Source organism: Carassius auratus, chromosome 11, assembly GCF_003368295.1.
Source record: "Carassius auratus strain Wakin chromosome 11, ASM336829v1, whole genome shotgun sequence".
In the NCBI taxonomy this organism is placed as follows: Eukaryota; Metazoa; Chordata; class Actinopteri; order Cypriniformes; family Cyprinidae; genus Carassius; species Carassius auratus.
In genome coordinates, this window is record NC_039253.1 from 11,918,901 (window position 1) to 11,931,181 (window position 12,281).

The 12,281-nt window shown below is 34.6% G+C and overlaps 2 protein-coding genes across 4 annotated transcripts; both read right to left on the reverse strand.

Moving 5' to 3' along the window:
• Positions 1-633: 633 nt before the first annotated feature.
• Positions 634-7,604, reverse strand: LOC113111027 (NEDD8-activating enzyme E1 catalytic subunit). Of its 2 annotated transcripts, XM_026275400.1 has the most exons (18): positions 7,516-7,589; positions 7,344-7,382; positions 6,350-6,470; positions 5,505-5,585; positions 5,263-5,345; positions 5,108-5,188; positions 4,637-4,680; positions 4,393-4,457; positions 3,789-3,944; positions 3,613-3,715; positions 3,391-3,504; positions 2,523-2,576; positions 2,394-2,430; positions 2,221-2,302; positions 1,922-2,022; positions 1,654-1,717; positions 1,480-1,534; positions 634-1,387 (listed from the first exon to the last, which is right to left on the reverse strand). In XM_026275400.1, exons 1-18 carry the CDS (start codon positions 7,581-7,583, stop codon positions 1,287-1,289), a joined length of 1,449 nt encoding a protein of 482 aa, XP_026131185.1. In that variant the 5' UTR covers positions 7,584-7,589; the 3' UTR covers positions 634-1,286. The 2 variants fall into 2 exon arrangements, with proteins under 2 accessions (XP_026131185.1, XP_026131186.1); XM_026275401.1 differs by lacking the exon at positions 7,344-7,382 and having other exon boundaries at positions 7,516-7,604.
• Positions 7,605-8,845: 1,241 nt separating this feature from the next.
• cishb (cytokine inducible SH2-containing protein b) lies at positions 8,846-11,795 on the reverse strand. 2 transcript variants are annotated; one of them, XM_026275403.1, is made up of 3 exons: positions 11,333-11,795; positions 10,258-10,432; positions 8,846-9,559 (listed from the first exon to the last, which is right to left on the reverse strand). In XM_026275403.1, exons 2-3 carry the CDS (start codon positions 10,424-10,426, stop codon positions 9,084-9,086), a joined length of 645 nt encoding a protein of 214 aa, XP_026131188.1. In that variant the 5' UTR covers positions 10,427-10,432; positions 11,333-11,795; the 3' UTR covers positions 8,846-9,083. The 2 variants fall into 2 exon arrangements, with proteins under 2 accessions (XP_026131188.1, XP_026131187.1); XM_026275402.1 differs by having other exon boundaries at positions 10,258-10,435.
• Positions 11,796-12,281: the final 486 nt, after the last annotated feature.

The window sequence follows — 12,281 nt, forward strand, 5'->3', positions numbered from 1 at the left end:
TAAAGTTATATACTACTGATACCTGTGAATTATTTTTTTTTTTTTAAAAATAAACGACCAAAGTGTCACTTTTCATTTGAAAATTCTGGAACATCGTAATTTTACTAAAATATGAAATGACCAAATAAAAGCAAACTCGAACGCAAATCCATTTCCTTTTTTCTCTTTTTTTTTTTTGTAAGTGCATGCAGCCACGAATTCTGTGTCAACCTCTGGTCAGACCTGAACAGGCATTTATTTCTTTTGAAAGGGGGACACCATGCGCTCTCAAGGTCCAATCCACAAATGTTAGATTGTACTAAAAACGTTTAACAAATAAACATTTTCAATTAACGGAGTTAAAAATGGTTAACTAAAATGAAGTGAATATGTATAAAAATGTTTGCATTAATAGGATATTTCCCTACAATGAATATGAATCTAAATTAATATTTTACTTAAATATGAACTGAAGTTATTGCACTGTCTTATGATAGTTAAAAAAATATAATAGGATACTAAATATACCAACCAACAAACTCATAATTTCTCTATATCTTAATTAATTTCAATTTGTAGCTTGTCAACATTTGCAGTTTGATAAACTGTTGTAAGTGGTGCTGTGGATGAAAAAACAACACTTAGTCACTAAGGTCAGTCTGACCCTGGGAATAAGTGCCTCCATTGTATTTCTACAAACATGTATTACATAACAATGCCACGTAAAACAAATCAAACAGTACAGTATACCTTATATCTCCTTCTTAGCATTACATTAACAATGCAAAATTTCTTTATTTCCCTATATAATGTAAATTTTAATTCTAGAGAATTTATAATATTTTAATACCTTCAGTCTCTTTGAATATTTAATCAAATATATTTATTCACAAATTGAGTAAAAGTCAATTTATAGGAAAGCATTACCGAACTAGGACTTCAATACTTGTTTAAAATATGGTTTCCAAATTTAATTCAAAACATGAACCTTTTTTTCTACGGGACATTGAACAAGATACTGTGAATGCACAACAACAAAATAAATAGATAAACAGTTTGCATAAAAAAAAGAAATCCACCGAAATGACTCCTACGACTATAGCAGTGCATGACAACGAAAACAAAAGTCTCCTGTAAGTGTCTTTGATGGACAGAGTTGACCGTAAAATCTAAATACAAACTGCAGCGATTCCAGCCGAGCATGTACATGTGTTGTCTCTGCTGATATGTTGAGTTTCAAACTACATTTCCAAGGCTGCTTCATTTTTATGATGACTGCAATAACCACTTGAAACGGTCTATAAGAATTAAGCATTTTCCTTGGAGATGAAGTTGAGTTTAAAGAGCACAGTCTGAGGAGTGGTGACATCAGCCACTGCCAGTTCCTGTCCATCCACTAGTCCAAGCTCTGCAAGCATTTAAGACATTAAACAACATCAATATACTTTTGAAATACACTTATTAAATAGTTGCATGATATCACAATAGACTTTCAGTCACCTTTCAGTGTTTTATTAAGATTTGGTCGCGTTCTCTCTTCAATAGATGCTACGGTCTGAAAATAAAACCAAAGTTTTAAATGTATTAAAAATAAACAACTAAAGCATAAAAAGCATGTTCAGAAAATCCTAAACTAAATATGAAATGTCTGGAACATGTTGGAAATGTTCTAACCTGTAAATACAGAGTTTTGTTTTTTCCATCCAAAGTTGTTGTGATGGCAGGAGACTTCATTTGGCTAGTAGACAAAGGATTCAGTGTTTTCACAAACAGAAGTATATGACTATACAGTATGTGTGTATGGGTATGCATGTATATATCTTGTTTATGTATATTTTTTGTTGAGTTTTGTTAAAGTAAAATTTATGGTAAATTAAATAAATAACAAACAAATATGATAAAAGATAACCATAGATGAACATGAAGGAACACTGTGACTCACAGAGAGGCATTCTCAGTCAAGAAGTCCAGAATCTCCTGTAGTTTAGCTGAAGGTGGGAACTGCAGGTCCTGTGGCACCTGACTGCAGGCAGAACAATTCTCCTACACAGAGGCATTTAGCATTAGGGGTGCACGATATAATCGGACGAATATCGGAATCTGATAATGGATTTAAATGTAAATATTGGATATTGGCCAAAATGGGTTGAAAATTATTGGCATATCAGACATCGGCAAAATCCAATATCGTGCATCCCTAATTAATGTCTTTTTTTAGTTATGTCCTTTCAAATCATTAACCTTTCTCTCAGCCTCAAAGGTGTACGTGTACAGCCCATCCACATCATTGAACACCAGGTAGTTGTTCAAGGGAACATAGGCGCTGTTCAGCAGAAGTAAAAGAATAAATCAGACATGTGAATGAACAATGAATTCAATGCTCTCTCCTGGAAAAATAATTTGTTATAACTTACCTTGTGGCAATTTTAAAAACCTCGGTGGAGCAAGCAGCTGAAATGTGAAAGAATGGAAGAAGCTCTATTTCCATTTACAGCAAAAATCAAGCGTCATTAAATCAGAGAACACTTGCAATGTCAGCATACCAGCAATAACAGCATTTGTAGAAGCCACAGCAGGAATTATTCTCTTCACGACCCCTGAAACACAGGTGAGGTACAACATCAACAATACGAGCTTCTGAACAATAACTTATAATCGTACACATTGCAGTTTGTAAGAATTAACTTGATTTTGACATTTTCTAAAATAAATTACAATAGTGCTTGCATATGCAAATGTATGCACCATGATGCTAGTGCGTTGTGGGTGGTTGCCAGGGCATTGGTATAGTATGCTGTTGCATACTGAGGGTTTTTATTTTGTTGTAATCAAATTGTTGTGGGTGGATGCTAACTGTCCTGAGTCAAAAGACCCCTGGAATGGAGCACCTAGGTTCCTCTAATATTCAGGGCTCTCAATATGGTTTGGGTTCCGGATCAGTGAACCTTTGAACTGAAAAAAAGTCTCACCAAGGCTGCATTTGCTCAAAATAAAGTAAAAACTGTAATAGTGTGACATATTACTACACTTTAAAATAACTTTTTTCTATTTTTATATATTTTTAAAAGTGTAATACACCCCTGTTGATGGCAAAGCTGAATTTTCAGCAGCCATCACTCCAGTCTTCATTGTCACAGAATCCTTCAGAAATCATTCTACTGCATATTTGCTTCTCAAGAAACATTTCTTATGATTCTCAATGTTGAAAACAGTTGTACTGTCTGATGTGTGTGTGAAAACTATGATAGATTTTACCGTATCCTTGCTAAACAAAAGTATTGACTTGTTTAAAAAAATATTTTGTACATTAGATAATCTCTGGTCATCGTCTCCATCAAAACGGTTTACAAATAAAAGGATTAAAAAAAAAAGGGGTTAATAAAGTCCCATTGTCAGGGCCTTCTCACTCACCCTGGGTGAGTCTGTAAGTCACCCCAGTGATGCTGAACTCGGCTGCTCTTTCCAGAGATTTTTGGTGCACCCACTGGATGTGCGTTGGGTCATCTCCATCTAGAGCTACACCGTCTGAGGAAAACACATTCAAATTAAATAATTGCAGACTACCTAGCAGCAACATAACCAAATATCCAAAGGTTGTTTATTGCTCTATGCAGATCCTGATAATTCAAGTACCTCCAAAAGGCTTTTCTTTGGGCCAAAGCAGTATGCGGACATATTCAACACAATGTTCTGGTAACCTTGGCATAGAGGCTATAGTGCACATCGGGAAGTTTATCTGCGTAGGGGACAAAAATGAGTATGACAAAAGGCTTTTGGAATTCAACTTAACACAAAATCCCACTGTGCACCTGTGGAGGGTAGAGCTCAAGGGTGCAATCGATGCAAGCTGTCATGCCTGGAAGAATGACTCGGGCATTGCCCTTGAAGCCCTCTGTGCCTCCATCTATTAATGGAATAATGGAACTGGGATCTAGGACACCATCTTCATAAATCAGCAGAGATAACTAAAAAAAGACAAAACAAGGTAATACTTTAATCATTAGGGAAAATTATATAATGTTTAACAAATGGTGAGTTAATATATATTCACATAGAAAAGTTTCAAGAAGTGCATGATCATATGAATTGAAAGTTTAATGACATTTGAAAGTATTTCAATTTACATTAAATAATGATCTGGTAATCATTTATAATGGTAATATATTACAATAGTAATGTTTAATAAGTACATTAGTAACCATTACAAGCACAATATCTCATATTTATAGCTACTTGAATATATATAGCTATAAGAATATATAGCTATGTGAATATATAAAACAAAATGCATAAACTATAACATAAGCACTTCTTACAGAATAAAAACACTTTATTTAAATGACTTTGAGAGGAATTTAGGTCTATGCATTTAAACGGACAGATTGTTAGATGTTCAGGACAATAAACACATACCAGCATCCCGTTCATCCATCTTCTGGCCACAACAGAGTCCAGGCCACAGACTACTATGTGAAATTCTAGACAGTTTAAACGAAAAAATAATAATAAAACAGTTACATTACTCAGATTTCCAAGCAAAAGTGTCATAATATATAAAAACAGTCTCACAATACAGAACAAAACTGTCACATATAATATTGGGTTAAGGAAACCCATTACATTTCAGACAAAAGAAAAACATCTATAAGGTATTTACGCCTGTAAAATGTCTCATCCAAGTCCTGGATTTTCTTAAAATGTCTGCATTGTTTATTAAGGTAAATACAAATATTTTGACATCCACTCCTCTTAGCAAAATATAGCAAAAAAAATGTAATATTTTGGAATATTAAATTAAAGTCGTTTTACATTTGCCTATATTAAAATGTGATTTAATTCCTTTGATGGCAGAGCTGGTTTTCAGCTGCCATTCCTCAAGACTTCAGCATCACATGATCCTTAAGAAATCATTCTAATATGCTGATTTCTGTGCTCAAGAATTCTTATTATGATAAATGCTGAAAACTGCTGTGCTACTTAATAGTTTTGTGGAAATCTTACTGACCCCAAACTTTTGAACGCTACTGTATCAAATAGAAACATACAGCAGCATTTCAACATGCCCAAAAATGAAAATGTCCTGAGGGAATGTAGCTTCAGGCTACATTTAATACACTTTGAAGGATACGGGACAACATTGCAGCCTGGGACCCTGCCATTTACAAAGTCTGCTGCAACCTCTGCCTTTGGTCGGCCCACATCCTTTGGTCTGTAGATACAACAGTGATCAGTTTACATTAATAAAAAAAGAACAAGAAAAGGCTCAAAAAGACTAAGACTAACCTGAAGAGGAACTGTCTGTTGAGGTTAGAGACATCAATGGTGTCCATGTCCACCACATGAATGTGCCGAAAACCTGACAAGGCCTGGTTGATACAATTGTACCATGTATGAGCATGACAGGACAAAACACAGCAATTAGCCTCTTTGTAATTACAAGGTATAGAGTATTGCAGCTGTCATTAAACATCGAACAAATAAGAATGTCAACAACAAAAAAATATACAGCACAACAAAAACTGTACCAGATCTTTGAGCAGCTCACAACCGAGTCCACCGGCTCCAATAACAAGAATTCTGCATGTTTCCAGTAAAAACTGGAGAGACTAGAAGAAGATGTGCACATTTTATGAAAAGAGAAGAGAGTGGAGAAACATTCAGGTTTTACAACAACTCAACAGATCTCACGAAGCTTAAATAACTCAGAAATTATAGTCCTTTAATGGATTATTGTGATGTTTTTCTATGAGCTGTTTGAACACTAATTCTCAAGATTAATATCTATCTATCTTTCTATCTATCTATCTATCTATCTCTGTGTGTGTGTGTGTGTGTTTATATGTTTTGTTGTATTTTGATGCTGGATTAGTCATTTATCTTGTCATCTTATAAAAAGAGATAAACAGAAGAAAAACTGCTTCATGCACATAATCGTTTTCAGCATGAATCTTTATTTATTACAATAATGTAATAACTCCATGATAACCTCAGTCAAAACACTCTGTCCTATCAGGGGTGGATATTTATAAGAAAAATGCCCTTGCTGTAAACTTTTATTTATTTTTATGTAATTATTTAATTTGGTAAGAAGCAGAGCACAATAAATGCACAGTAAATAAATTACCCTGTCTATTTATTTTTACCAGCCATTAAGTAATCTACGCAAAGAAAAATTAATTGAGAAAAATTAAATGAATTGTTCTGATAAAAAGTTTCCAAAGCTGAACTTTGTGAATGACAAACTTTGTGATCTCCCTTAACGTAGCCACAGATTAGCGTAAATTTTTTTAAATGGGGTCTGGAATATTAAATTTAATTATATTATATATTATATTTAGTAAAAGAGAGTGCATTAAGAATTATGTCATACCTCAGTGCTGGGTTCAAAATCCGGATGAGTGAAGGGTCCAGCTCTCTCTAAGAACTTTTTGAGATGGTCCCATCTTCCCTGCCAGTCTGTGTGATCCACACTCCCTCCATCCACAACCATACTGCGGAGAAATACAGATATTTACAAATACAGCAAACTCACTACTCAGTTCATTTAGTAATTAAAAAACACACATTCACATATGTGACCCTGGACCACAAAAACAGTCAGAAGTCTGGTCTATAGTATATTTGTAGAAACAGCTAAAAATACATTGTATGGGCCAAAATTATAGACTTTTCTTTTATGCCAAAAATCATTAGGATATTAAGTAAAAAATCACGTTCCAATAAGTTATTTTGTAAATGTCCTATCATAATATAGCAAATCTTATTTTTTTATTAGTAATATGCATTGCCATGGACTTAGTTTTGACAACTTTACAAGCAATTTTCTCAATATTTATGTTTTTTTATTTTTTGCACCATCAGATTCCAGATTTTCAAGTAGTTGTCTCTCGGCGAAATATTTTCCTATCCTAACAAACCATAAACCAAAGGAAATCTTATTTATTCAGCTTTCACATTAAGTATTAACGATTAATTTATGATTAAAACTGGCTTTGTGGTTCAGGGTCACATATAACATAACATTTTTATTTATGTGCAATAATAACTAAAGGCATGGCTTGAATGGTACTGAATTTAGGTAAATTTCATAATTATTCATAAGAATAAGAAAGTGTTTTATATTAAATGTTATGAAAGAACATTAAGGCATGTGTGCAAACAGCAGTGTTTGGAGGTTTCGCTAGCTTTCAGATAGATTACATTGTATTTTATGTAACGTATACTGGGCCTATATGCGGAGAGCTGTTCAAAACAACGTCTGAACAATATCTGCAGTACAGATGTAGCTCATTATAAGAATTAACACCTCCCAAAGCAAACCTGCTGGCTGACACATCTAAATTGTTATCTTTAATTTCACTAACTTCTCATTCAGCTCCTCTATTCTCCTTCTTTTCTTCTCCCTAAAAAGAGAGAGTAAAAGAAGGTTCATTCATGCTCTGCTACCCGCAAGTTAACGTTCTTGCGTCCTGTTGATTGAACTACAAGCACTGTTACGAGGGATTTATGTGCAGTTTTGTATAAAATTTCACTTACGGCTCCTCTCCTTCCGCCATATCGTCATAAACACCCGAAGTGAAATGTGCAACCTTATGACAAGTCATATCCGCCGGACGCACAATTTCATTTTCAAAATAAAAGTCCTAAAATAGTCTGGAATTCTTCATAATAGACTTTCTGGTTTGAAACGAAACAGTCTGAGGAATCATTCACTGAACTGAATCCAACAGAGCGCAGTGATTATTAAATCAACATCTGCCTTACTGCACTGTGATACTGTACTCTACTGTCATAAGTTTAGTGATATCCGTATACCAAATGTCTGCGTTTCATTATCTTTTCGCTCCCAGAGAACTTGTATTTCAGTCGGACATGTGAACTGTTGTATTTTCATTTTTTATTCATATTAATGTTATTTTATTAATTTAAAAAACTATTTAAAACATTTAAACTAGGGACAGGGGCAATTATAGTGTTATAATTTGTGTTATAATTATAGTGTTATATAATTTACTAGTGTGTGACACTTCATATGACTTTAACTAGCGAGTAAAAAAATGTTCAGCAGCAGTTCACATAATGTTAAAACCGCCTCTCAAAATGTTCGTGAGTAAAAAAAAAAGTAGCCTACACTTCTTTCTTATAAAAAATACACAGCTATAGACATAGAAAAAATAAATCTGTGTGTTTATAAAATGGCAAGATGTCCCTCTGCTGAAGTTGATTATAATAAAATTACGTTACAAGATGCTTAGCGAATGTCACTGTGTGTACTGAAATATTGTTTGGTAAACTAGGTAAAATGCTAAATATATATAAAAAAAACATTAGCCTACGTTACTTCAAATGTAATATGAAAGTTCATTGCCCTACACATTCAAACACATTCATGTTGTTGTTTTTTGTTTTTTACTGTAATGTTACATCTCAAATTTTATTCATTATTCATTTGGTGTGTGGAAAAAAAGCCCTTAACTTTTCCCAGAATGATGATATTGTCTGTTAAAATGTCTTATACAGTCTGATAAGCTCATGGAAACTGCCAGGGCATGACAGTTTCTGACAGATTCCTAACTGAAATCAAGCTCCTTTATAATAAAAATAAAAATTAAAAATTAAAAAAGATGTTATTGTTAACTACTTTCTAAAAGAATCTCTATAAACAGTATTTAAAGAAATGCAAGAATTGCCGACTTTGTTTCTAAATAAATTGCTCTCTGAAGAGAAAAAAACACCTTTGGAGACATAGTATTACAGTCAGAATAGAGTATTATTTATGTGTACTTCTTTTGATATTTAATTTTTTCCTTCTTCTGATCATAGTAGTATGTATGCAGAGTTTAAGCTCCATTCTTAGAGGCACAGAAAGATATAGAAACATTTTATTTTACTAAAATGAGAAGTATTTACAGATGTATATAAAAAAAACAAATGTACACAAAATAGTCCTTGCTTATTTGCACACCTACTCAGACATATATGGCTAGAATAAAAGTACCCATTATTCTGCCAGGGAGCAATATTTGCACATTTTGGCTAAATCACTTTTGACTCTGCAAAAAACGAACCCCCCCTGAAATTCACAAACATCCCCCCAAATGTCTTCACACCTGAAAGGGGTATTCTTGCAAGTACAGCATCAGTGGTCGTGGCAGTGGCAGCTGTGTATGGCAATCTGTATGTCTGTTTATAGTGAGGCGTGTGAGGTGTTGTAATGTTGGAAAGCCCTGAGGCCTGAACAGGGGCTTCCTGAGCTTCAGCAGGATGCCATTGTCCTTTGACACCATGTGATGTTCTTCTGCTATCCTCTCCTCCCCTTGACTCGTGGATATATAGTGCTGCACGAGACTAGGAAGAGTAGAAAAGGACAACAGGCTAGATCTGGCTGGAAAACTGGAATCGAGACGGAATCGGCCACTGTCGTATTCGATGCGGACATTAGTGGGACCTCTCCACGTCTGTACGGACAGGGTGAAGAGGTAGAGTGGATGGCTGCTGTCACGGACAAGGAAAGACCCTTCTGAAGCTCCAATTAGGGCATCCCTTGCCTCACTGGCTGTCATACCACCCCAGTACCATCCTAAAACATAAAGAAACTATATTAATATGACATACTGAGATCAGAACGATTTTTGTTTTTTTTAAAACAGAATATTTTATTTAACAAATATTTCACAGTATAATAGCTTTTAGTGTATTTTGAGTAAATAAGTGCAGCATTGGTGAGTTGAGACTTCTTTCAAAAACAACTAACTAACTAAACACAAACTTTTGAAAGGCATTTTAAATTATGATTATTCTAACTAATAATAATGATAATAAAAATGTTAATTTAGAAAACAAACATAATTAAATTATAAATATTAATAATTTATTTAATAATCATGAAATAATAATTAAATTGTTTGTCTTACGTATTAACAATTACATTTTTCAGCACAGAAATAAACTGTTGCTGTAGTCAATTTAGGACTCTGGTCAACATCTACTATTCATAAAACATAAAATACTTAAATATAAAAATATGACTTGAGACTTTGAATTATTTGTTTATAGAATCCAGAATTAGACATAATCTTCAGTGATTGTTCAAATGGACAGCGAGTCATTGACTTCCACTGGCTTTTTGCTTTTAATTAAACACGTTTGTTCCAAATCTGATTAGGTTTTTATTGGTCAGTTATAATGGAGGGAAATTGACACTGGACAGATGCAATCATAAGCATAAGAAAGAAGTGCACATCAGTTCCTCAAATACTTAAATAATATATAGGCCACCTGAGGTATGTAGGTACTGAAAGGTGGTGGTGATGAAACGCAAGTCCTCAGCTGGGGCCCACGAGCAGGGAGCGGCTTGGGATCGCTGAATTTGTTGAACCTCTGATTCATCCCTCTCATTTTGGCCACTTGTATGGCTAGCAACCATTCCTGAAGGTGGCTCTGGCATGAGTGCCTTCTTATGAAAGAAAAAAAAACAAATTTATTGAGAATAATTACTGTTTTTTTTTCCTAAATCTAGAAAAGTATGTGAGTTGAGCAGAGAAGGAAAATCGCTGTGCTTTCTATATCATTGATTTGTCATTTTTAATTTCATTGAACTCAAAGAAAGAACAAACAAAGGAAGAGCAGTTTGCCGAGAACAAGAGAATGCACTCACATGGTATTTACACAATGTGGCAAGAATTTCAGTTGGAAAGCAACAGGTTTAACAGATTTTACAAGACAACAAGTTACAAATATGTCAAATCTAAAGCAGAATAAATAAGACCCTTATTCTATTTGGAATGCTGTTTTTTTTTTTCAGTCTCAACCTCAATAAATCAGTATCTTTTTTCTCACATTATTAATCAATTATCATGATGGTTTAGACAGACTTGTTTTTGAGTCTATAAAATAAAATAAAAAAGATTGAAATGGAGCTGAACTACAATTGACATTTTCCAGTATTGAAAAAAACTCAGATGTATACAAAATAATACATTAAATTACGCCTGTACTCAACAGCTAGGCCTACATTATTTTAAAACTATCGCAACACATTCAACTTTTCATGTTTGCTCAGACAGTAAGTTGGTCACAAAAGTTTAATTTGCATGTTTCGCTCCCTATTGCACAATGCAGAATAAAAAATCGCTTAGATGCTAACAAAATGTTCAATTTAAAAAAATCAGCAACAGGAATCGGGAGTGGATTACGTTCAATCATAAAAGGACGACTCAGTCTATATGATATAACCACTGCAGTTCATACTAAATGAGTCGAGTCAAGAGCAAACCCACCAAACAGGTAAAACCGCTTCACAGTTCCCATGAAACTAAAATGACTTTAGATATAAAACACTTATATTTCTTACCTTTGTGGGAATAAAATCGTCACCTTCTGTACGTCACCAATGGGCAGCAGTTTGAAAAGACTGAAATTTACGCGAATCCTGCAAAGTGCCAAAGCTACTGACATTGTTCCAACAGTGCTACAATGGCGACAAAACGTCCACAAAGTGAGCGAATCTGTCAACAACTAAACATTTTACAACAGTAATATCTAATGCTGTCTAAACTGAACGAGCCTTCTCTGTCAAATACTCTCTAGGAAATCGAAGGTAGCGAAATGAGGACGAAAATGACGCAAAACAGCAAAGAAACAGCTCAGTAGTATACTCAAATAAGAGTAATAGGTCGTTTGTCTCGGTGGATTGTTATTTTCCTGTAATGAGAGCAGTAAGAAACGCCTTTGCATCACGTTTGGTTGTTTTATGAGTTGACGCGCTTTCTAGGAATTTAATTCCAAGAAGAGCGATACATCTTTGCGCCCGCGACCTCATCATCGGTCCGCCTGGCGTTTCGTAGAACTGCGCTCTCGACCGTCGCTGCGTTTCTATTGGCTGCCGTGCGCCGCTGACGAAGCGCCCGTGCCGGTTTCAGAGGCGGATGACTTTCCCAGTAAAGAGCTTTCCAGGAATGCTGAAACAGTATCTGAAATTGACCTCTGCGCCAGCTGCATTAACTGAGAGATCTCTGGGCGACAAGCGAGGGCTGTGATGGGAGGTGAATGCAAGGTAAGCGTACTGCTCAGATGAGTCTAATTCCAGAAAATGTTTATTGCCAGAATGTTAGTTATATGGTTAATTACATCCCAACATCCTGGTAACTGATAGAGCTGGCCCTGGATCAGCACATGCTTTAACCCTTTAAGAGAAAACCCCAGAAAAAAACTATGGAATAACTGTTTATAATAAATCTAAAAATATATATAAAAATGCAATATTTTTTTACATTTATGTTTTTAAAAACCTATCGCCAAAC

Excerpts from the sequence above, each read along its gene's own strand:
- cishb (XM_026275403.1), bottom strand. The coding sequence starts at position 10,426 with ATGCCAGAGCCACCTTCAGGAATGGTTGCTAGCCATACAAGTGGCCAA. Across the intron at positions 9,560-10,257 it reads TCAGTACCTACATACCTCAG|GATGGTACTGGGGTGGTATG; the intron begins GTGGCCTATATA and ends TTTATGTTTTAG.
- LOC113111027 (XM_026275400.1), bottom strand. The coding sequence starts at position 7,583 with ATGACTTGTCATAAGGTTGCACATTTCACTTCGGGTGTTTATGACGAT. Across the intron at positions 3,716-3,788 it reads TTGAGCTCTACCCTCCACAG|ATAAACTTCCCGATGTGCAC; the intron begins GTGCACAGTGGG and ends TCCCCTACGCAG. Across the intron at positions 2,431-2,522 it reads TACAAATGCTGTTATTGCTG|CTGCTTGCTCCACCGAGGTT; the intron begins GTATGCTGACAT and ends TTCACATTTCAG.